This window comes from Armigeres subalbatus, chromosome 1, assembly GCF_024139115.2.
Source record: "Armigeres subalbatus isolate Guangzhou_Male chromosome 1, GZ_Asu_2, whole genome shotgun sequence".
Taxonomy (NCBI): Eukaryota; Metazoa; Arthropoda; class Insecta; order Diptera; family Culicidae; genus Armigeres; species Armigeres subalbatus.
This window is the reverse complement of record NC_085139.1, coordinates 110,175,660-110,201,560: the sequence shown is the minus strand read 5'-3', so window position 1 is coordinate 110,201,560 and position 25,901 is coordinate 110,175,660. Positions and strand designations below refer to the sequence as shown.

Genomic DNA, 25,901 nt, shown 5'->3' with positions numbered 1-25,901 from the left:
TAATGTTGTCACGCTCGAAATTGTTCAATTTTCGTAAAATGTATAACTAACATGTTTTTTTGCAGGTTCTCCAGTGATGAAAGTCTATTCGTTGAAATTGGACAAACCACCCGTCAACAACACGACGTTGAGAAAACTGTAGTCCATTCTCTTTACACCGACAATAGCCACGAGAACAATCTGGCCCTGTTGAAGCTGAAGACCGCGATCGTTGTCAGTGGGGAAGTGATCCCAGCCTGCTTATGGAAGAATCGCACACACGTCCCATTTGCGTTGAGCGTCCTAGGCACAAAGGAAAAGTTGTTCGACCTACAAGCCTACCCGTTGTATCAACAACGGTGCGAGGAGAAACGATTCTCCAACGTAACGTCCACGGAACTGTGCGTATCGTTCGAGGGACCTTTTGGGAAGTATAAGCCGAGCATCTGTCACGATGCCGGAAGCGGAATCTACAACTTCTACGCCCAAGGAACGGATGAGAAAGAGGTTGCTTACTTGGTAGGCCTCTATACCCGGGGAACTGACTGCGAAGACGATGCGGTGGGAGTGTTCACTCGGATAAGTCATCATTTTGGATGGATCAAAAGTGTAATTTATCGTTTGGCTTAGTGTATTATAGCAAGAAGCATCATGACAAGGGTTAAAAGGAATCCGGCCACAATTGAAGAAGCCCCTCCTCCGCCCGGACTGACGGTTGTTGTACTGAGTGTGTAATCGTTCGATACTAGCCAGCTGCTGATTGCTGCCGAGTGCTTGTTCACCCACGCGACGTTCCGTTCGGCTTGGACCAGTGCCGCGTTGGCAGCAGATTTCACGGAATCTGCGAATACTCCTTCATATTTGGTGATGATTTCTTGAAGCTAAAAAAACGGGAATTAGTACTGCGCCTCTGAACATTTTGCCATTATGCATTCAATGCTTACCGTGTCCAGTCCTTCTTTGTCGTTAACTCTGTTCCCGATTTCCGTGAATATGTTGGTCACTGTTCCGAACAGGTATGATATGTCCGGATAATATTGCAACATGAACTGCAAACTTGCGCGGAGACCTTCGTAGCTGCCGCTCAGCACTGCCACCAATATCTGATTCCTTTCCGATCCTGTAAACTGGAACCCTTGCAGGTTGGTAACGGTCAAAGCCAGATACAACTGAATTAGTGTTTCATTCCTGGTACAACCCATTCCGGTGATGAAACGGCCGAGCAAGCCATTGTCATTGTTGTCTATGGGCAGGTATTGATCGAACATCGTTTGCATCAAATCTAGGCTAAGCTCGGGCAAATGTTTATTAATGGCACAAAATGCAGCAGATTGGACCTCCTCAGGACATAAATAGGATGCGTTATTCATGATTTGTACCATAATGGCCTGAGCATCATTAACGCATTCATCCACCCCGAAGTAGCACGCCAAGTATACGGAATTTCCCAGATGAAGTCTAGCGATGTGGTCAGTCGCATTTAGGGTAACGTTTGCGTAAATGTTGGTTGTGATTTTCCGCAAAAAGTCTTCGAATCTAGAGTAGTTTATGTTACTAGACAACATTCGGTTCAAATGGATGAGCGCATTGTAAGCTGTGCTCCAAGGGATGTACTCACTTTCCCTTTCCAAATATTCCAATAGGGAAAGAGCAATTTCATAACTCAGTTCCCCTGCTTTGGCTAGATTGCTTGCATCGTCAACTAATTGGGCACGATTGATAACCGGAATGGTATTCGAGTTATTTGATTTCAGAACTTCAATTAACGCAGCCCAGTTTACACTGTCGTAGTTCACTCTGTAAAACCCTGTCTGTTGCTTATTGACCAGGACCCAATCAACATCCGTTGGCAGCTCTTTTATGAATTCTGAAACAGTTGGTGTCAACCAATCGATCGCTGATGTATCCTCAAAATCAGCCTCCGCAGAAGTAGCGTAGTTGATTGGCACGTAAAATTTAGTATCTTCGGGAGCAGCTACCCCTTCAACAGGCATCCAGAATCGCTTCTGGACTAATGTAACAAATCTTCCATTTTTAGTTACCGTCACTACCGGATAACCGGCATTGTCTGCCCAACTGTTGAACACAACTTTAATGCTGTCCGGCAGCGGAGCTTGATTAAATTTCTCCAAGCTCTCGTAGAGATAATCGGGCGTTGTAGTCGTGTAGCTGCGGCTACTAATGTAATCATTCAAAGCGTAAATGAAAGCGCCGAAACCAATAACGTTTTGGAACATCCGAATGACCGAAGCACTCTTGGCATACACCACGTAGTCGAACAAACCATTCAAAACATCTGGTTCCGTAGCGTAGAAACTCATCGGTCGATTGCCAGCTTTGTCATCTTGCGAAAACGCCGAGTGTACGTTATTCACTATGAACTGTTCCCACAGGCGCCATTCGATCTCAATCTGCGAAGTCACGTAATACTCAAAATACCTCGCGAATCCCTCGCTCAACCAAAGGTACGTCCACCACTCCGGAGTCACCTCGTTGCCGAACCACGAATGCACAAACTCGTGCGTAATGAGATCGGCAATGTTTTGCTTGGTACGAGCCGTAGTAGTAGCTTCGTCGTAGATCAGGTAAACGGCGCGGAATGTTATGAGACCCCAGTTCTCCATGGCACCCATGTTGAAGTCCGGAATGGCGATCAGATCAACTTTCGGTAGCTGGAAACTGTGACCCAGGAGACCCTCCAGCATTTGCAGGGATTTCGAAGCAAAATCCAGGGCGTAGGTTGTGTGTTGCACTTGGTTCTCCTGAAACACAAATTGGAATCGTTAATATTATCGCAAGGATCATCAGTACAATTTGATTCCTACCGGAGCATATACTCTGATACGATCCTCTTCTTTTGACAAAGTTTGGTAATCAGATACAATGAACGCCAGTAGAAAACTTGACATGTAAGGTGATCTCTCGAATTGAGTAGTTGAATGCTGTTCATCATCTTGGGTTCTAATGATAAAATAATCTGTTAGACGATGGCTTTCTTGAATTGGTTACAAATAGTATTACATATTCTGTACTGGCATGTTTGACAATGCGTGGTATTCAGAGCGATGTCGGATTGTGACGTCGAAATAAGCTTTGTAGGATGGCTCATCGTAGCATGGAAAAACGGTTCGCGCATAGGTCGATTCGAAATGCGTAGTGGCGATGAACCTGGAAAGAATGAAGTACAATCGAAAATTTATATTACTGGTGATTACGCTTGTTTGACACACTTTGAATACGAAAGAAACCAAACTTTCCGAACACGACTTTCAGTGGTTTGATTATTTATTATTTTATTATAAGTCCAACGCAGTTGTTCTAGGGTCTCCAAATTGTACAGAAGAAGATATCAATTGATTTACCTGGTCAACTACGACTGACATAAAACCGATAGCAACTCAGCGTGTCCAAGTCCCTAGAGCCCTTGCGAATACTGCACCATTCAAATAAGTCCAACGCAGAATTTCTAGGATCTCCAAGTTATCCGGAAGTTGAGTTCAATTTATCTACCAGGTCAACTACACCTGACATCAAACCGATAGCAACCAATAGTGTCCATAAAAGCTCTTAGAGCCCTTGTGAATGCTTCACTATTAAATTAAGTCCAATACAGATGTTCTAGGTAGGGCTTCCATTTTTCCCGGGAAACAACTTCCCGGGAAACGGGAAATGAAATAAATATTTCCCGGGATTTCCCGGGATCCCGGGAAATAAAAAAAAAAACTCTCGAAACCAAATTCAAAATCGTAGTTTAAATTTTGTCGTAAAATATGATTTCGAAAATTTACATTCTACATCAGTGATTCTTGCTATTTGGCCCTCAAATGATGAAAAAGTTGTTGAAAGCCTGAGAAAGTTTTTGTTCAGCTTGAAAAGCGTTAACTCCTTCTACAAAACGTTCGCCATGTCATAGGTATCAGCATCTGCTCTGGCTCAAAAGTAAGATCTGCAGTGTCCTGATGAGCTCCGCTATGTGCTACTTTTCCATATTTTTTTTTTAAAACTTTTTCAGGTTGTATTCGCATTTTTTTCAGTTTTTGGACAACGACGGCTTCGAGAGATTCTCTTCTATTATCACCAAAATATTCCTAACATGAACTTTAAATATACTCGACGAATTCTTTTAGTGCATAGAATCTTCTAGTCAACTTTTAAGAATAAGCCATTTTTATTCATGTCGTCCACTTGAAAACGTTTTCGACTTTGAATGTATTTAAAGCAGATGAATGAAATATTTGAAATGAGAATTCTTCCTTTGTTTGAAATGCCGAACAGCACCTGAAACGCATCAAATTGCAAAAGTTTAGCGTTGTAAGACAGTTGTAATGATCGCATACTAAAGGCCTAAAATCTGTTTTCCATCAAGATCTGTTAGCCCACCAATATTATAAAGTATTCAAATGAAATATTTCAGAAATATCTCAAAATACAAACGAGTTTTTGGAATATGAGTATTTTCGGATTGAAGGTCTTAAAATACCATTGACAATAATAGAACAAATCTGCCAAAGCGGTCACTGCTATTGCCTGAATATCTGCGAACATTGGTAGCTCTGCTGTTTCACCACAGACACTAAATTTTTAATTCGACTTCACAACGTTTACCGACGTTTGGACCTACTGAATAAACGAACGATAGATATAAACCGGTTCTTTGTCTCGCCTCTCTTTCAACACGTGTTGGAATGCACTGTATTCTTAAACTTCAAAAGAAAAACGAATAGTGAGATGATGCTAGTAAAAAAATGTAATTGATACCCCAAAATCCGTTATCATCAAATTAAAAAAAAAGATAATTATTACAAAATATTTAAGTATGTTCATTTCCCGGGAAATTCGGGAAACTGATACATAAATCCCGGGAATCGGGAATCCCGGGAAATATGATTTCCCGGGAAATCGTTTCCGGGAATGGAAGCCCTAGTTCTAGGGTCTTCAAATTGTCCCTTAGTTAAGTTCAACAGGTCTACCACGTCAACTACGCCTAATATCATACCGATAGCAACCCAGCGTATCCATATAAGTCCCTACACACTTAGCTCATTTTACAGTATTCGGTAAATTTTACCGAAATCTCAACCGCTGAACTGTTCGGTAAATTAATTTACAGATTTTTTGTAATTTTTTCCATTGCTCAACTGTCAAAATCACCGAAAATCAGTAAAATAATTTACCGAACAGTTCAGCAGTTGAGATTTCGGTAAAATTTTACCGAAGTCGGCGATTTATTTTAAGTGTGTAGAGCTCATGTGCCCGCATGGAAGGATGTCTAAAAGCGAACAGGAATCTACCTCGAAAAGACGCAAACCACCTTAGTCAAGATTCATTTATACTCGGGCCCGTATAATGGTACATTCGGCTATTTACAATTGTGTGTGTATCTACCGGTGCACTCGTCGATCAAATGCCACGCGCCATGTTTTTTTCATTTTTATCATTCGCTTCGCACGCGCACCGTACATCTCGAACATTTTTGGAAGTTTTACATTTTGTTTTTTGTTTGACAAATACGTATTTCGACCTCAACAGTAAGGCCGTCTTCAGTGTCTCGTACTTGACTCGAATTGAACTAATTTTCTCATATCTCATTTTGCAGCTGATCTTCGTTGTGATGAACCAGGGCAAGGGAAGCAAAACCCTTGGGACGATACTTCAAGACAAAATTTTCAAAACGACTTATCTGCTTTTGTAAACAAAGATTCAAACGACGATTTGACGAATCTCACAGCTCTTCCAGGCAAACCAACACCATCAACAGGTAGGTGAAGGTTTCCGCCACCTGTTGATGGTGTTGGTTTGCGTGGGAGAGCTATCAGTTTCTTCAAATCGTCGATTGAATCTTTGTTTACAAAAGCAGATAAGTCGTTTTGAAAATTTTGTCTTGACTTAAGGTACGCATTTGGACGCTACGCCAGCACATTACAGTGTAATTCCTTTCGTAAAACCCCGGTGATAACACCCATCGCAACGGATTGGCGGAAGCGACTATGTAGTGAAGAGCACGATGCCGACTTTGAAACGTCGATTCCGTTGGGATGAGACAACCTCCAACGTTACCCCATCCCATCGTGATGACGCTGACTACGCATGCCACTCCGTCCCATGGGGGACACCCGAACAACTGAACGACACTCCGAGTCATCACCGAGGTCATCACACGTAGAAACCGATTTTCCGACGATAAGGATCTGGTTGATATTCCGTGGATTTATGCACATGTCCAGTTTCTTTCCTATCCGATTACCCACTATGCACCGTAGTTAGTTTTCCCCAATTTATATTTAACCATAATTATCAATATACAAAAATAAAGAGATGTTTTATATCTTCCTAAAAATGCGGTGTTTCATGGATTTTTATGTAAATATCAACAGAGAAAAGAAAAAGAAGAAGCAATTTGGTACCCACATCTAGGAGAAATCTAGAAGACCCGTGGTATTCGAGTCTAGAAGATATCGAGGTAAAATCTAAGAGACCACACCTGTCAAATCCCTATCGGTTCAATCGGTCTACTCGTCTAAAATTTGAGGTAGACACCGGTTTAAACGGTTGTTGCATTTGAGGCGGATTTGAGGTCTGACAGGTTCTAGACATCGAAGAAAAATATCTAGGAGACTCATCTTTTTGTCTCAGAGATATCACGGTAGATGTCTAGAACATCTTTCCGAGCGGGTGAATGCATTCAAATAAGTCCAACTCTGGTGTTCTAGGGTCTTGCAGTTGTCCGGGAGTTGAATTTATTTGATCTACTTGGTCAGCTACGCCTGGAATCAAACTGATAGCAACTAGAGATGGGCAAAACAGCTCATTGCAGTGAGCGGATCTGATCCGTTCAGCTCATTGAAAAGAGTCAGCTCCTTGGATCAGCTCTTCAGTTCTTTAATGCTACATATAATAAAACATAATTGTTAATATTATTATTTTAATTATTGTTCAAAAATTTGAAAAATTTATGTCATTCATTAATTTATTCATTCATTCATCATTAGCTACAGTGAGGTAATAATTTCTATTGAAAAACCGACAATTTTAAACTAATAACATTTATTACGCTTTTTCTGACCGTCTAGTTTTGAAGTCTAGGAGTTCATTTAGAACCATCACATTTATTTCTATACAAAAACTAACTCAACATTATTTTCTATTCATAATTCTAAGTTACATTTTGTTGATACCGTTTCTCAAATCGTTAATTTAAATAATTCAGTCCCTAGTCTCTGATATGTATATGAACCATATCACGTGTCATAAGTTTTCTCTTCATACTGGGTGCAGTAAATCAATGCCTTGTTTGCGCGCGCTTCTAACCCTTCTAACCATGCGTAGTTGACATTTTCATACAAGCGAGCCCATTCATCTATATTGGTTCCCGAAATGCGAGAGAAATAGAGTAAGAGTAATAAAAATACAGAGCACGGTGCTACAAACAAACCGAGTGCACATATAGCAGTATGCTGGCGGGAAAACCCGTTGCAAGTAAAAGATCCGATCCGTGCAAGACACAGCACCCAGCTCGGTTCGTTTGAAGCACACGGTTCGCTCGCTAGAATCGGTCACGACTGATCCGGATCGAGATTCGTGTCGCACGGATCTGAGCTAGTGGCGCAGCTCTCGCTTCCATGTCACAGCAATTTCGAGCTGGACGACGACATGAGCGGAACTGAGAGTTGTTCGGATCTTCGGATCTTTTGCTTAGTACTGTTCGTTCGCTACCGCACTACTAGGTATCTTTTGTGTGTCCGTTCGTAGCGCCGAGTATGTGGGTATGGGTTAAGAAATAGGCGGCAAGCTAGATTATTTTTGCTTGTGTGTTTCTTATTCCTCTCTGTAGCAGAAATGATTTCTGTTGCTTGGCTAGATGGTTCTGTCGCTTGGCTTGATGGTGCTTGAGGTGCAAATAATAAACGATCAGCACGTGCGCGGTACTGGACTGGAATGCTCATACAAGCTCGCTTGTGTTGTGTACCGCGAGCGTGGTATTTTCGTTTGTGCTGTACAAAATACAACAGCGCGCGTACTCGAGTGCGTACGCTCGAGGGAGTTTCTCTAGGCGCGTGTTTGACAATGATGTCATCAATTTAAAGTGAGCTGCTGAGCTGGGCTTCTTTAAAAAAGATCCATGGCTCATCAGCTCAATGTAAGGAAGCGAATCTTTGGAACAGCTCCTGAGCGGAGCGCCCATCTCCAATAGCAACCCAGCGAGTCTCTAAAGTCCTTGCACGCTGACACGCTGGGTTGCTATCAGTTTAGTTGCTATCAGGCATAGTTGACCTGGTAGATCAATTGAACTCAACTCTCGAACAATTTAGAGACCCTAGAACATCTACGTTGAACTTGTTTGAATGGTAAAGCATTCACAAGGGCTCTAAGGATTTATATGGACACGTTGGGTTGCTATCGGTTTGATGCCAGGCGTAGTTGACCTGGTAGATCAATTGATTTCAACTATCGGACAATTTGGAGAACCTAGAACATCTGCGTTGGACTTGGTTGAGTGATTAAACTCGATTGTATGAGATTTGTGCAAATAATGTATCAAGAACTACTATAAGGCCTCCAATACCTCTGGAAGATTGTGGTGAAGTTGCTCTAAATAAATGAAAATTTTCATCACTTCAACATAGAACATCTGCATTGGACTTCGGATTGATACCACGCGTAGTTGACCTTGTAGAGCAATTGAACTCAACTCCCGGACAATTTGGAGACCCTGGAACATGTGCGTTGGTGAAGCAATGGAGGCCTTATGATAGTTCTTGTTAAATTATTTGCACAAATCTCATACAATCGAATTATATTGAAGAGCCCTGTTAGTACGGGCTGATCAACGAATCATTAAATCGTCAAATATGACCAGTTCTATATATAATTGCCTAAAATTGCACTTTTGGGTCACCTAGTTTTCAGAACTATAAAAAGGGGAGGGTGCGGAGGGAAGGGTTGGCATGTACATGATTATTCTCCTTGATTCTAGTGGAAATTCTGAATAAAAACCTTTAAAAACCTCCGAGATACATGGTTTTCAAAATTTAAAGTTCGTCTTGGGCATTTACGGGTTAAACGTCCTCTCCATTGTGGAGAAGGGCAAGTGCATTAAACCTTAGACAATTAATAATTAATGTATTATTAATCTAAGATTAAACGGAAGCTTGGTTCCGGCCGTCCGACAGTTCTATGGAATGTATCAAAAAAGGTCGAATGACAAAAGGTCGTGAGCACAAAAGCTCGAAAATAAAAAATGTAGAATGGGACAGAAAGTTGGAAGGACAAAAGGTCGAAAAGGACAAAAGGACGAAAAGATGAAAAAGGTAAAATAAAAAATAATATAAACGTTCGTGTTCTGCACACAACGTACAGCAGCTTAAGCGCCACTCCCTGGTTAGAGAGACTGCTGACGCTTTCTATAGGTCTGGCTTTGAGACCCTATCTTTGGGCGAATTTTCAAAAGTGGCTCAAACACTCGTGATTCTTTGACCATCCATCCATCCATTCAATTAGAACGAAGATCTCAGATTTGAAGAAAAAAAAACTAATCATGAAAACAGTTCACACTTTCGCGAAGAAATAATTGTATTTTAGGTCTAAGGAGGTTTACAATTGTTTGTTTTTAAGTTGGACGTCGTTGCTACAGATCGAACTGCAGACGAGATGGCCTCTGTGACGCTATCTCTCACTGCAACTCAGAAGGTCGCGATGGCAAGGTACCCTGTTGTGGAACTGTCCAGCGGCGGCAACTAGTATGAGTTCCTCTCTCTGTGCCTCGAGATGGGTGACCCGGTTGCTCACCGAGATATAAATGGATGATGGTGCGCCGAGTTGGCGTGGAAATCCAGAGGACAAGGCTCTCGGCTCAGAATCTATCTGCGGCTGCCGCAAGTGCGACTCTCTTTCACGATGCGCGATTCTCTCGATGACTTCTTTTCTACTTTCTACTTTTTCTACTTCTTTTCTACTCACCGCATATTGGTGAGATCGGTGATTCAGGGCAAGATACCAATCCGAGTCTCAAGCCCTAGGGGTCTAAACCCAAGAAAAAAAAAAACCCTCGTTGAAGGGAAACTATCCCACAACGAAATTAGTTTTGTGGCCATTTGATCAAATAGGCATCAAAAAGGCTTACCTATGCTTGTTTCACTCCTCGCACTTTGGATTAACTTTTAAGAAAAAATTCCGACAATTCTTTAGTTCTATAAATTGGATTTCATTAAAATATATCTTTGATGTACTCAGTCTTATCTCACCTCACTCTAATAGTTCTGACACTTATGCGATTATATAATATCAAAATTTTTTAGGCTAACGTTCCCTGGTTGTAATTTTTGTCGTATGACTCAATTGCTGGGTTTCACGAAAGTGATCGATGGCTTCCAATTTTATCTGCCTCATAGCAGGGCAAAAATTACGGAGCTATTGTTGGATTAGGTCATCTACAAATACAGATGGGAATTTCCTTCAAGGCTAATCCTCATCTGCCATCCATTACGCGATCCGATGATCTTCTTTCCAGATCCTTTCTCTGTGTGTTCCACAATTCCGTATGCAATCCTCATTGCTGTGGGTGCGAGCCACCTCACTGCACAGACACTCAGATTTCTCATGGTCGGTTAATTTCTTGGTTTCTGGATGGTGAGAGAGACCTTAAGGTGGTGCCATTAAGGCTTCATGACATGTCATTCAGAATGGCTGCCTTGCGGCTTACCAACACAGTCAAACAATCACCTACCCCACCCACCCCGATATGCACAGATAAATTTAATTCTTATATTGCCAACATACCTGACCATCTTCTCACTAAAAAAGTAAATCTTGAATTAGTTCTAAGTTCAATCTATGCGGCGATATAAGGATATTATCACATAGCGCTAATTTAGGGAAGATATATAAGCATGTTAACAAAGTGAAAAAATTCCCCCCAGTAACGCACCATGCCAACGACGTCGCCAGTTTCAACACTCGGCTCGTCGTCGGTAGCGTCGTATGCAAGCAATCATTGATCAGCAGCAGACAGTGATGTCGATATGAACTATTGTGAAATCATAGCAGAAACATGTAAAATATCGATAAAATTAATCAATCTTTTCCTAACGCATTAGGTATTGATGCAATAATAATATCTTATTGAGTCTGTTTTGAAGTGCGTTGTAAAAATTGAAAAATCGGAGCAAAAAATGATCTTGTTATTGGTGCGTTTGAGCAGCTGGCAACAACGGTTGAGGATGTAAACATAAACAGCCAGCATCGTGAAAACATAATCCATGATAATTCACCTAAATCAAAGAAAAACTAAAAACTTTTCTAACAAATTCCATCAGCGAATCCCATACTTAGACTGTATTGATTATTACTGCGCCTAAATTGGGTTGAATTCTTGCGAATGCGTGCAATGTTTACTGTTGTCGGATGTTAACAAAAAATTAATCCCACGTGTATGCATACTGAATTGGTATTGGAAGTTTCCACCACTACAAATCCACAGTTGATGATTCTTATGGCACAATTACATACAAATTTGAGTGTCACAACGCTTCACCTTAACAACGTAGCGCGAGAGTAACAATTTCCCTTCTTCTTGAGAGACGTCACAGTCACATACTGCCAGTTGTTTAATGGGATTCTTAGGGAATCTCGTTGCAGTTTAACACAGAGTCGTTACAAAAAAAGACGGAAGAAAAAAGAAGAAAGAATAAAGAAGAAGGGAGGAGAAAACAGGAAAAAGGAAGAAAATGGAAGAAGGACGAATGGAGAAGGAAAAAGAAGAAGAAAGAAGGGCCTTATGTCCCTTTCGACGTTTTGCCCTTCTCGACGTTTTGTCCTTTCGAGCTTTTATCCCGTTCGACGTTTTATAATTTTCGATCATTTGAATTCTCCGACCTTTTGTCTTTCGACCTTTTATCATTAGACCTTTGTCCTTTCAACCTTTTGTCTCTAAACCGTTTCGTGCGGCCGTAGCAAAATGGCATCATCATCTCATCATATGAGCTGGTAAATATGGGCAAGCAGCCAAAGGTTGTAGGACAAAATTTCGAAGGTCAAAAGGTCGAAAGTCAAAAGGTCGTAGATGGAGTTGCAGAGATAAACATATCCACTGTCATTATAGATTTTGCCCCATTCTTCAATTAAGTGGATCCGGGTTTCTCCACACACTTGGCCACGTCCTTACAAGTGTTTTCCTCATCAGTGAGCTCTTCTTAACCTTTACTGTGCAGACCTATTTTATCAGTAAGTTTTTTCCTTCAATCTACTCTTACTTTGTCAAATATCCACCCATTTTAAGTTTCTGGTATTGTTGGATCCAGAAACTCATATAGTTTTCGTTCCCAGATAGATTATTTTGGCATGGAAAAAAATCCTTTTCTCAGCAAATTAATGATTGTAAAATAAGAATTCATCGACAGATGTTATAATTCGTAAAGCGGTTTTGGGCTTGTTTCCCGCATTCTGAGGTCATGACCCCCTTTTTCAGGTCAGTCACCTCGCATCATTCCATCAACCTAGTTACGCCACCATTTCATGGCTGCTCGACGATGGTGCTTATGGGCCTCTGGTGTTGGGTTGAAGGACTATGGTGAGTGGTTGGCTGCGGTCTTCTAGGGTGGTGAAGGCTAATCACGCCCTGCTCTACTGTAGTCGCTACTGTACATGGAAAACCTACACATAAAAACGAGTTTACCTGCCATTCACAAACAATTCACGCATAACACTAAAATTCCACGAATTTCTCGGCAACACTCATCACATAACATAACCAACACTTACAAATCAAACAACGTCATGCGACGTATCAATCTTCATGATTTTACAATACCGGTTCATTGCTGGCAATTTCGTATATTTTCTGTCTGTGTCCATCTGGTCATGTCCCCGGATCAGGTGCCCTGGGGGAAGTGACCACTTATAGATCCGAATCAAACAACGCCATGTGACGTTTCAAACTTCATGATTTAACAATAACAGTTCCTTGCTGGCAATTGCGCGTATTTTCTGTCTGTGTCCATCTGGCCATATCCCCGGATCAGGTGCCCTGGGGGAAGTGGCCACTAATCGATCCATATCAACAGTGTCATGCGATGTATCAATCTTCATGATTTTTCAATACCACTCACTGCTCGAAGTGAGAAGCAGAAAGTAAGTAATAAAAAGCGAAAAGTGCGAAGTGGAAAGAGAGAAGAGGTAAGTGAGAAGTAAGAAGTGAGAACTGAAAAGTGAGAAGTGGGAATTGAGAATTGAGAAGTGCAAAGTGAGAAGCGAAAAGTGAAGAATGAGAAACGAGAAATTCGAAACGAGGAATGGGAAATGATATGTGAGAAGAAAGAAGTGAAAAGTAAGAAATGATAAGTGGGATTCGAGAAAAGAGAAGTGAGAAGTGCTGAGTGATAAGTAGTGAGCAGTAAGAAGTGAGAGGGGAAAATGAGGAATGAGGGGTGACAGGTGAGATGTGAAAAGAGAGAAGTGAGAAATAAGAAATGATAAGTGAGAAGTGAGAACTGAGGACCGAGGAGTGAGAAGTAGGTTGTGACTTGTGAGAAGTAAGATGTGAGAATTGAAAGTTGGGAAATTTATCTTTATTCTTTCCACTTTCCTTCATCCCATTTTGGCTCCCTTTTTCCTTCTTCTTTCTTCTTACCTATTTCCCTCTTCTCCCTTATTTACTTTTTCTTATACTTTCCTCTTTCTTCTTTTATCCACTCCCTCTTCTTCTTCTTATTCCCTCTTCTTCTTCTTATTCCCTCTTCTTCTTCTTATTCCCTCTTCTTTCTACTATCTCCCGTTTTCATCCTTCTTATTTCCTTATTCCTTCATTCTCCTTGCTTTTTTGTTATCCCTTTGTCCTTTTTATTTTTTCCTTTCCCTCCTTCTTTCTTTCTTCTTACTCCTTCCTTCTTTCTTCGTAATTTTTCTTCTTATTTTTACTTCTTTTTTCTTATTTATTCCTCCATCTTTTTCTTTCTTCTTTCTGTCTCATATCTTTCCACTCACCTCTTGCTTCTCAGCATCCTCACTTCTCACATCTTGCTTCTGTTTCCCTCACTACTTACTTCGCAACTATCGCATCTCACTCGCTCGGAACCGAAATAGTGATGCTAGGCTTTATTTACTTCAATTTTGATTGCTGAAACAAGTTCTTTACTCTTTATTTTATCAAAATGATCATTCGATATATATATATATATATACAGCGATTCCACGGGAAAAAAATAGAGTTGAAAAAAAAAAGTTGTCCAATTTTGCTCAAAATCGCTTGGTATGTTCTTTATCAAAAATAATTAGACCCGTATTTTTTTTATTTTTTTATTAGGGTGACCATGTTCGATATAGGGTTACCAGAAAAATCGCTATTTTTCGAAATTTTTTGTTTTTAAAAAATCATAACTTTCGAACCACTGGATCGATTTGCAATATTTTTTTATGGATAGAAAGCTTATTACTTCTAGTTCTTACTAAAATTTTTATTGGTGTACTCAAATTTGCTAAAATGGTCAAAATATTCGTTTTTTAAGATTTTTTAAATGTTGGACCACAACGACTATATATTTTTATATTTTTTTATGAAAATTCAAATATTTTTACATAACTTATCAAAAAATTAGAAATGTTCATCGAGCCGTTTTTAAGTTACATTTTTTTGAAAATTTCATGTTTTCTGCCCATACACACATGGAATGACGTTATTCTCCACTATTTCAAATAGCTCAAATTAAATCAAAAGTATGAAAATGTTATTCAAGAGTGTTTGTTTGGTCTCGTTTATTAGAAGAATTTACGAATCGCAATAGTTGAAAATAATTCAATCGGAATAGTCTGGTGTTGTTATTGATGAGTTCATTCTCCAAAATCGGCAAAGCAATATGTCGTTTTTCAAAAAGGTTGGTTTTCAGCGATCCATACAATAGGTTACCTGCTTTGTTTTTATGTTTTCGATATTTTTGATGCAGGTAGTTCATTGTATTTTCTTTTTTGATTATGATTCATCTGTCTCCTTTTTCTTGTTCACTCTACCTAAATGATACCCAAAGGGACTATTTAAAGTGGTCTATAAGATAAAGTATATGTCAGTCAAGAAAATCAGTGAAATTGTCCAGTTGCCTTACTGAAGAAACGTTTAATACAATGAAGCACGAATGCTCAAATTGCCATGTTTGGAGTAATTGTTACAGGAAACTTACTCCTAAACTGTATGATTATGCAGCGGAAAGGAGAATAAAATTGGATAAAAGCTGTTCCCACATTTGTAATACCTGCTATTGCCGACTTTATCGCATTATCAAGAAAGGAAACGAGCCAGCAGCTCCAAGTGCAGTTAATATAGAATGTGAAAATCAAGAACTCACCGTTTCTGAACCATCGAAACTTGATGAACTCGCCGTTGCCGGACCATCAGACACCAATAATTTCGCCGTGCCGCACCAGCAAACATCAATAATGGTGGTTTCGAAATAATCGATCCCAATGCCGCTGGATCATCGGGAATTGACGCTGTTCCTAGTGTTGGTTAGTAGAATAATCTCTTCTTTTTGTTCATTCAGACATCATGATTTGCTACGTTATACTAGTTGTACTCGATTATTCAGAAAATTGAAAAAACATCAGTTCCGTATAATCTTACCTAATCCGACCTAGTAGCTCAATTTGGAGAGCAGTTGCCTATCATGCAACAAAATAGAATAATCGAATACAATATGTATTACATTATATGAAGAAACATGCTCCTAATAGTTATTTTTCCATCTTGTTTTCAGAATCTTTGTTTTCTTTGGAATCAACGAGTGCTGAATCAATTGGTAGCGCTGGTGCCCAGAAACCCGGAGACGGTCAGGTAATTCTTTAACAAATGAAGGCAAAATTTGATGAAATATCTGACAGAAACGATCGATATAGGATTCTAACTTCCCTTCCCAAATCCTGGACTGCATACAAAATGATGCAAGAATTCGGTGTTTCGCAACGAACTGCTCAACGTGCAAAGAAATTACAGATTGAAAAAGGTTTTATGAGCACACCGGAGACCAGAGTAAATATGTTGTCTTTGAGCGATGATACTCTAACTGTAGTTAGGGACTTTTATAATAGTGACGAGATAAGCAGAGCATGTCCTGGGAAAAGGGATTTCGTTATTGAAAATATGGCAGGAGAAAAAGTGCATGTACAGCGCAGGTTACTTTTATGTAACCTTCGTGAAATTTATTCAATTTTCAAAGAGCAATATTTTACTTTTAAAATTGGATTTTCAATGTTTTCCAGCAGCCGCCCAAAAAATTGTATTCTAGCTGGTTCAAGTGGAACGCATACTGTTTGCGTATGCATTTATCATCAGAATGTTAAATTAATGTTTAAAACCCTCAAGGACAAGAAACTTATTCATAACCATTTAAAAACGTATCATGACTTGCTTTTTTAAAATACTTTGTGAAAATCCTACAGAGAAATGTTGGTTGAAAACCTGTGGCCATTGCCCGGGTACGCAGACACTGGAGAATGACCTGATGAATTTTCTTGAAAATGTCGATTCCTTGGAATTTAAACAATGGAAGCAAACTGATCGTTGTCATTTAAATTCAATGCGAATGGATGCAGAAGAGTATGTGGAAACATTTTTAGAAAAATTAAGCGAATTATCTCCGCATAATTTTATTGCAGAGCAACAAGGAAACTACTTAAAACAACTTAAAACTAATTTGGAAGCAACTGATTGCATTATAATTGCTGACTTCTCTGAAAATTACTCTTTTGTTATTCAGGACGCTATACAAGGTTTTCATTGGGCAAACGCTCAATGCACAATCCATCCTTTTGCCATATATTATAAGGATGAAGCACAAAATTTAAAGTTTACAAGCTTCATAGCAATCGCAGAATTTACTAAACATAACCATGTTGCCGTTCGGCTGTTTATAACAAATTGTATGAATTTCATTAAAAAAAGCTACCTTACCTGAAAAATATCCATTTTTTTCTGATGGATCAGGCAGTCAATACAAAAATAAGATGACTGCTTTCAATTTGTGCCACATGTACAAGGACTTCGGTCTTAAAGCAAAGTGGAACTTTTTTGCCACTTGCCATGGAAAAGGGCCTTGTGACGCTTTAGGAGGTGTTCTAAAGCGAAACGCTTCAAAAGCAAGTTTACAAGGCCATCATATTACAACTGCATACGAACTTTACTCTTGGGCTGTTTCTAAAGTAGATTCCAAAATATATTACGAGTTTTTCTCGGAAAAAGATTACAATGCAATGGAAAAGAAAATAAAGAACCGTTATACTGCCCATGATCTCATATTTGTAACAATCGACAAAAGTAGGCATGGGAGAAATGGAAGGATAATGTTTGTGATACGCATAAGTATGGAAATCTCAATAATTTTCTAAAAATTGACAAAAAATATATAAAAACGTTTTCCATTCGAAATCTTCGGTAGCAACATTGACATTACTTGATATTTGAGTACGAATTTGTTGCGTTAATTTTTGTTCGATACACAAGGCATACAGGCGACAGAATTCTCCAGTGTTACAGTTATGCGGTCATTTTGCTCAATGTTACAAAACAACTTGGTAGTTTTTTCAAGTTTTTTCGGAACAAACCTCCTGATTTCATCTGTCCTGCTTAAAGATCCAACAATTTTGTAACAATTTATAAGATAAACTCAAAATCGAAAAAAATGCAAATGTTACAAATATGCGATCATGGGCAGTATACTCGTGTAAAACAAATCTCTGGGACACAATCGTTTCATTACTTTAAGCCACAAAATGAAAATTACATTATCGTGAAACGGTTTTCGTTTTCAGATGAAGAAAAGTGTGTTAAATTGTAAGAATTTTGCTATGTAATATTTTTTTTGATGAATTATGAAAAATAAAAATAATCAAATTAAATGCTGAGTTTTAATTGAAGGTAATCAGAGAAAACCATTGCTTGTAGTCTAAAGCTTTGAGATTTGAGCTACCATTCCTCAATATAGTAGAACTAAGATTCTCTCAGACTCTCAGACTCAGTAAAAACTAGAAGTAATAAGCTTTCTATCCATAAAAAAACATTGCAAATCGATACAGTGGTTCAAAAGTTTTTAAAATAAAAAAATTCGACAAATAGCGATTTTTCTGGTAACCCTATATCGAACATGGTAACCCTAATAAAAAAATAAAAAAATACGGGTCTAATTATTTTCGATGAAGAACATACCAAGCGATTTTGTGCAAAATTGGACAACTTTTTTTTTCAACTCTATTCTTTTTCCGTGGAATCGCTGAACGTCCATTCCATGTGTGTATGGGCAGAAAACTTGAAATTTTCAAAAAAATGTGACTCAAAAACGGCTCGATGAACATTTCTAATTTTTCGATATGTTATGTAAAAATATTTGAATTTTCATAAAAAAAAATATAAAAATATATAGTCGTTGTGGTCCAACATTTAAAAAATCTTAAGAAACGAATATTTTGACCATTTTAGCAAATTTGAGTACACCAATACACCAAACCAAAAATTTTAGTAAGAACTAGAAGTAATAAGCTTTCTATCCATAAAAAAATATTACAAATCGATCCAGTGGTTCAAAAGTTATGATTTCTATTCTTTTCCCGTGGAATCGCTGATATATATATATATATATATATATATATATATATATATATATATATATATATATATATACATATATATTTTTGGCGCAACATACCATCTTCCTATGATAGTATGTAATTTTATTTTTATGTGCTCAAAAGACGAGAGTATAATTTGTTTTGAAGTAATTATAAACAAACATGATAAATTCATTTTAATTGTCAAACCCGTTACGTTACGCTGTAAAGTAGAAAAGGGTTTGTATTTGTCCAAATTTGCGTTACGTAATTTGTGAACGGACCATCTTACTTGATACTTGATGGGCTACAGCTCTTCTATCTTCTATGAACCTACGCCGAATGGAGTAACCTTCACTGGACTCGATCCTGGGCCAATCGCTTCCAGTCGCCCTGAACATTGAGCGCCCTCAGGTCCTCTTCTGACCTCGAACGGACCATCATTGTTGTTTAATTTAATAAAGTCAACTTGTAACCCTCTAACGCCCAGGACCGCTTTGAAACGGAGTACTTTGATATTTTTTGTAAGTTTTAATTGTTCAGAATTCAAAAAGTTTTTGATATCGATCAATCATATAAACTTCAATGCTTTTTCACATCTGGTTGAAAATTAATTCTAAGCTAGAAAAACAAAATTCTAAAAAGGTGAAATTATGAAACTGTGGATTAAAATTCGTTCAGATCGGTTTTAAAATGCAAAATAATGATTTTGAGCAAAAACAAAAATTTGGGTTGAGTAAACGGTAAAGAATAACATCTGTTTAAAATAGAAGGCAGAACTCGTAAGAACAGCCTATGATTAATAGAACGAAGTCTCCAATCTCTGGCTATTCGATTTTTTTTTCTGTCGACCTTTTGTCTCTTCGATGTTTTGTCCTTCCGAGCCAGTTATTTTTTTTTCAACCTTTTTTCCTTCGACCTTTCTTCATTTTTCCACTTTTCTTTTGACCTTACGACCATTTGTCCTTCAACCTTTTGACCTTCGACCTTTCGACCTTTTGTCATTCCGACCTTTTGTCCTTAAACCTTTTGACCTTGATCTTTAGACACAGATTTCCAGCCAAACGGTGTAGTAGTGCATGAGTAATGCAACGTACACACCAGTCAAGCAGTTTGACGAACATTGACTCCGCCCCCAAGAAAACGCTTCGGTTGCTGCATTGTTTGAACGTGTGTGAAGTTGTTCAAACTAGAAATACTATAATAAGAGATCGGCGAAGACGCCATCTTGTTTCCAATCGAACCGTCAAAAGCGGTTCCAATTCGACTTGTTTACTTTTTGCATCCATAAGAAGCAGGCAAAAAGTTCAAGTGATGCCGGTATTATTTTCACGATTTCATGCATTTTCATACGTTGCCATTTCGACAGTTTTTCACTCCGCCGGTCTCTGGTTATAGGGTGGCTAGTTTAACCCTTAAAAGACTGGGACGACACTTCGACCATACTTTTGGTTATAACTTATGATGCCGTGGGCCGATTTTCGGAATTTATATAGTTTTACAAAGGGGAATAGCAGCACTTTCTAATGCCGTTACGAAATTCCGGTTCATAGATTCCCGTCCGGAGGAATAACCGGAAATGTAGGGGACACCTCGCATATTTCCATGAATCGAAGGTCAAATTTTAATTGTAGTCAATAGTATTCTAATAAAAATAGCTCAAATCGACAATTATATTAATATATGATTGCCAGGAATCGATATCTGTGAATCAATGGACTTATATTGACAACTACGTCCACTATTCCGGGACCGGAATCACCGGTATGTGGTTCCGGAGGACCAAATCAAAATTTCAGAGAACCATACCATGCGACACATCAAATTACACTGCCGCGACGAGATATGACCAACAAAAGTGTAATCGATCCGTTTTGGACACATGTGACCAATCTGGCACAGGCTCCGCTACGCCACTATCCGGTTCTCGAGGACCAAATCAAAATTCCAGAGAACTATACCATGCGAAACATCAAATTACACTGCCGCGACGAGATACGGCCAACGAAAGTATAATCGTACCGTTTTGGATACATGTGACCACTCTGGCACAGGTTCCAGTACGCCACTATCTGGTTCCGGAGGACCAAATCAAAATTTCAGAGAACCATACCATGCGACACATCAAATTACACTGCCACGACGAGATATGGCCAACAAAAGTGTAATCGGACCGTTTTGGTCACATGTGACCATTCTGGCATAGGTTCCGGTACTATCTGGTTCCGGAGGACCGAATCAAAACTTTAGAGAACCATACCATGCGACACATCAAATTATACTGTCGCGACAAGATTTGGCCAACGAAAGTGAAATTGGACTAATAAGAATAAGAATTTGAGGGAGTAGCTGTATAATTTCCGGAATATTTTGAGGATTTTCAAAACATTCTTTTATAAATCTGTGGAGTTTTTTATTTTTTACGGACACCTGTTCTCTTTTACCTTTCGGAGACCAGTAAGATATAGTGTTTATTAAATATTTGTAACGGCCACTGACTTACTAAGTCAATGCCACAATGCATTGAAATTCCAAAATTTGTACATGGATAGCTAAAAATTCAAGCTTTATTCACTTGGTGGTCAATACAATTTCTCAAGTTCTAGTCATTCACTAAGTAGCAGCTACAAGTTGTACGGTTACCCTGCTCATGCTCATGATATGTTGTTTCATTGTCCCTGTATCTTTGATACACTACTATCTGGTGGGTTCCATACTACAGCTCATGCATATTTTGATATTGTCTTCCAGACCTCGAGCTAGTATGTGCATTTTGGATAAATTGAAAGGCCAAATGAGCCCAAAACGCTTCAATTGCAATTCCTGAAATTTCGATTCGATGGTTCTAAGCATTTTTTATTTGGTCCTCCGGATAGTGACATACCGGAATCTGTGCCAGAGTGGTCACATGGGTCCAAAACGGTCCGATTACAATTTCGTTGGCCATATCTTGCTGCGGCAGTGTAATTTGATATGTGGCTTGGTATGGTTCTCTGAAATTTTGATTTGGTCCTCCGGAACCGGATAGTGGCGTACCGGAACCTGTGCCAGAGTGGTCACATGTGTCCAAAACAGTCCGATTACACTTTCGTTGGCCATATTTGGTTGCGGTAGTGTAATTTGATGTGTCGCATGGTCTGGTCCTCTAAAATTTTGATTCGGTCCTCCGAAACCGTATCAGGGCGCAACGGAACCTGTGCTAGAGTGGTCACGTGTGCTCAAAACAGTCCGATTACTCTTTCGTTGGTCATATCTTGTCGCGGCATTGTAATTTGATGTGTCGCATGGTATGGTTCTCTAAAATTTTGATTTGGTTCTCCGGAAACGGATAGTGGCGTACCGACACCTGTGCCATAGTGTTGACATGGGTCCAAAACGGTCCGATTACAATTTCGTTGGCCATATATTGTCGCGGCAGTGTAATTTGATGTGGTATGGTTCTCTTAAATTTTGATTTGGTCCTCCGGAACCGGATAGTGGCGTACCGGAATTTGTGCCGGAGTGGTCACATGTGTAAAAAAAAGGTCGATTACACTTTCGTTGGCAATATCTTGTCGCGGCAATGTAATTTGATGTGTCTCATGGTATAGTTCTCTAAAATTTTGATTTGGTTCTCCGGAACCGGATAGTGGCGTACCAGAACCTGTGCCAGAGTGGTGATATGGGTCCAAAACGGTCCGATTACAATTTCATTGGCCATATCTTGTCGCGGCAATGTAATTTGATGTGTGGCATGGTATGGTTCTCTGGAATTTTGATTTGTTTCTCCGGAATCAGATAGTGGCGTACCGGAACCTGTTCCAGAGTGGTCACATGTGACCAAAACGGTCCGATTACACTTTTGTTGGTCATATCTCGTTGCGGCAGTGTAATTTGATGTGTCGCATGGTGTGGTTCTCTGAAATTTTGATTTGGTCCTCCGGAACCGGATAGTGGCGTACTGGAACCTGTTCCAGAGTGGTCACATTTGTCCAAAACGGTCCGATTACACTTTCGTTGGCCGTATCTCGTCGCGGAAACTGTATCAGGGCGCAACGGAACCTGTGCTAGAGTGGTCACGTGTGCTCAAAACAGTCCGATTACTCTTTCGTTGGTCATATCTTGTCGCGGCATTGTAATTTGATGTGTCGCATGGTATGGTTCTCTAAAATTTTGATTTGGTTCTCCGGAAACGGATAGTGGCGTACCGGCACCTGTGCCAGAGTGGTGACATGGGTCCAAAACGGTCCGATTACAATTTCGTTGGCCATATATTGTCGCGGCAGTGTAATTTGATGTGGTATGGTTCTCTTAAATTTTGATTTGGTCCTCCGGAACCGGATAGTGGCGTACCGGAATTTGTGCCGGAGTGGTCACATGTGTAAAAAAAAGGTCGATTACACTTTCGTTGGCAATATCTTGTCGCGGCAATGTAATTTGATGTGTCTCATGGTATAGTTCTCTAAAATTTTGATTTGGTTCTCCGGAACCGGATAGTGGCGTACCAGAACCTGTGCCAGAGTGGTGATATGGGTCCAAAACGGTCCGATTACAATTTCATTGGCCATATCTTGTCGCGGCAGTGTAATTTGATGTGTGGCATGGTATGGTTCTCTGGAATTTTGATTTGTTTCTCCGGAATCAGATAGTGGTGTACCGGAACCTGTTCCAGAGTGGTCTCATGTGACCAAAACGGTCCGATTACACTTTTGTTGGTCATATCTCGTTGCGGCAGTGTAATTTGATGTGTCGCATGGTGTGGTTCTCTGAAATTTTGATTTGGTCCTCTGGAACCGGATAGTGGCGTACTGGAACCTGTTCCAGAGTGGTCACATTTGTCCAAAACGGTCTGATTACACTTTCGTTGGCCGTATCTCGTCGCGGCAGTGTAATTTGATGTTTGCATGGTATGGTTCTCAGAAATTTTGATTTGGTCCTCTGGAACCGGATAGTGGCGTACCGGAACCTGTGCCAGAGTAGTCACATGTGTCCAAAACGGTCCGATTGCACTTTCGTTGGCCATATCTGGTCGCGGCAGTGTAATTTGATGTGTTGCATGGTATGGTTCTCAGAAATTTTGCTTTGGTCCTCCGGAACCGGATAGTGGCGTACTGGAACCTGTGCCAGATTGGTCACATGTGTCCAAAACGGTCCGATTACACTTTCGTTGGCTGTATCTCGTCGCGGCAGTGTAATTTGATGTGTCGCATGGTATGGTTCTCTGAAATTTTGCTTTGGTCCTCAGGAACCGGATAGTGGCGTACCGGAACCTGTGCCAGAGTGGTCACATATGTCCAAAACGGTCCGATTGCACTTTCGTTGGCCATATCTCGTCGCGGCAGTGTAATTTGATGTGTCGCATGGTATGGTTCTCAGAAATTTTGATTTGGTCCTCCGGAACCGGATAGTGGGGTACCGGAACCTGTGCCAGAGAGGTCACATGTGACCAAAACGGTCCGATTATACTTTCGTTGGCTGTATCTCGTCGCGGCAGTGTAATTTGATGTGTCGCATGGCATGGTTCTCTGAAATTTTGATTTGGACCTGCGGAACCACATACCGGTGATTCCGGTCCCGGAATAATGGACGTAGTTGTCAATATAGGTCTATTGATTCACAGATATCGATTCCTGGCAACCATATATTAATATAATTGTCGATTTGGGCTATTTTTATTAGAATACTATTGACTACAATTAAAATTTGACCTTCGATTCATGGAAATATGCGAGGTGTCCCCTACATTTCCGGTTATTCCTCCGGACGGGAATCTATGAACCGGAATTTCGTAACGGCATTAGAAAGTGCTGCTATTCCCCTTTGTAAAACTATATAAATTCCGAAAATCGGCCCGCGGCGTCATGAGCTATGACCAAAAGTATGGTCAAAGTGTCGTCCCAGTCTCTTAAGGGTTAAACAACCAATTGACAGTTGGCGGCTCGGTTGGAAAAAATTAAAACGGTTTGATTTTGGTTTGAGTTGTCGGGGGTGGAGTCAAGGTTCGCCGAACATGTTTGAGCATTTGTAGTGAAGTTGCACAAACCCCCATATATTTTTTGATGGTTGGTGCTCGAGTTGGTGCTTCGGTCGTTCGTGTGTGATATTGTTGGTCGAATAAATTGATTGTTCGTGTCGCTGTTGGTAAAACTTTATGGATGTTTGAATAAACGAGAGGTGGAGTCAATGTTGGTCAAACGGCTTGACCGTGTGTACGTTCCATAAGAAGCGGAGGAAATCAAACAATTTAGGGAAAACCGATCCATTGAGTTATTGTTCTTTAAACCGCTTTAATCCGAAATACGTCAATTTTCACGTTTTTTGACTGCGATGATTACGAGTAATCACGGTTCTAGCCCTTTGGATCAGATAAGACACTCGAAATGCAATTTTATTGCCACAGAAAAACGAACAATATTGATTTCAAAGTCCAATAAAACAACTTTTGAGATATCAAGTTACAGCTTTTGTGAATCTATACAACAGTGTGTCAAGCTAGTTTCGTAAAATATCTGTAACATTTTTTTTTTGTTTTCAAGTTTTTTTTTATACAGCTCACATCGGTCTTTCAAATCTCGAAAGATGCTTAGTCGTACGTGCGCTAACTTTGTTTCATATGTACAGATATGATGTATTGAGGCATCTCCTAATCCGTGTCTAATAAAATCACCAAACATAGATAACAATTGATACGTCAATACTGAATTTCAGCTTTTGCTAAGTCATCACCGGTGTTTCTTATCTCAGGGTACAAAAGGCTCACCTCGTTATGTTGCCAACCGTGTAGCTACTTCGATACAATCCTTTGAGTGCCGTTCCGATATTATTTGAAAACTCAATATGCACTGTATAAGTTTCATTTTGTTCCAATCTCTCACTAAAGCCAAAGTACAGCTGTTCGTACTGCTCCATAGAAATGAAATTAGCCACGGGAATGTCGTCTCCACCCAATTTAGCCACTTTGATACTTTCGCTGTCGATTACGACTCCTGCACTGTTCAGATAGAAGTAATTACCGGTATCTAAGTACCGCATCTCGATGTCGACAGATCCACGATAGGCATAGAAATTCTCATCACTGATGTCCAGATACAATTTGTACGACAACGGTTCGGAAATCTTGCTCAAGCGGTAACCTTCATCGACAGTTGATGCCCGTTCGATCAGCGTGGGTGAATTGATGGTTGGGGCTGCAGCATCCGCTGCAGTTGCCAGGATTGAAAATGCAAGCAGCGAGGCAAGAAGCAACATTTTTGTCTGATTGGCGTCGATCGAAGCCATTACTACTGACAGTACTGAAAATTCTGGAGATTCAACCGAATCAGCCTGTTCCCAACGTTCGATTCGTTATCAAACTGATAACAGTT

General features: G+C 39.8%; 2 protein-coding genes across 2 annotated transcripts in view; one reads left to right on the top strand and one right to left on the bottom strand.

Annotated features, from left to right (window-relative positions):
• The window catches only part of LOC134204782 (uncharacterized), a 47,476-nt gene extending 46,845 nt beyond the window's left edge, over positions 1–631 (top strand). The window contains exon 12 of the mRNA XM_062679585.1: positions 66–631. Within this exon, the coding sequence (XP_062535569.1) occupies positions 66–609 (544 nt within the window). The 3' untranslated portion in view covers positions 610–631. The remainder of the gene's footprint in view (positions 1–65) is intronic.
• Positions 593–25,865, bottom strand: LOC134204770 (aminopeptidase N-like). Its single transcript, XM_062679580.1, has 5 exons — positions 25,298–25,865; positions 3,001–3,147; positions 2,805–2,940; positions 924–2,741; positions 593–860 (listed from the first exon to the last, which is right to left on the bottom strand). The coding sequence occupies exons 1-5, from the start codon at positions 25,813–25,815 to the stop codon at positions 606–608; spliced, it is 2,874 nt and encodes a 957-aa protein (XP_062535564.1). The 5' UTR covers positions 25,816–25,865; the 3' UTR covers positions 593–605.
• Between the last annotated feature and the right edge of the window lie 36 nt (positions 25,866–25,901).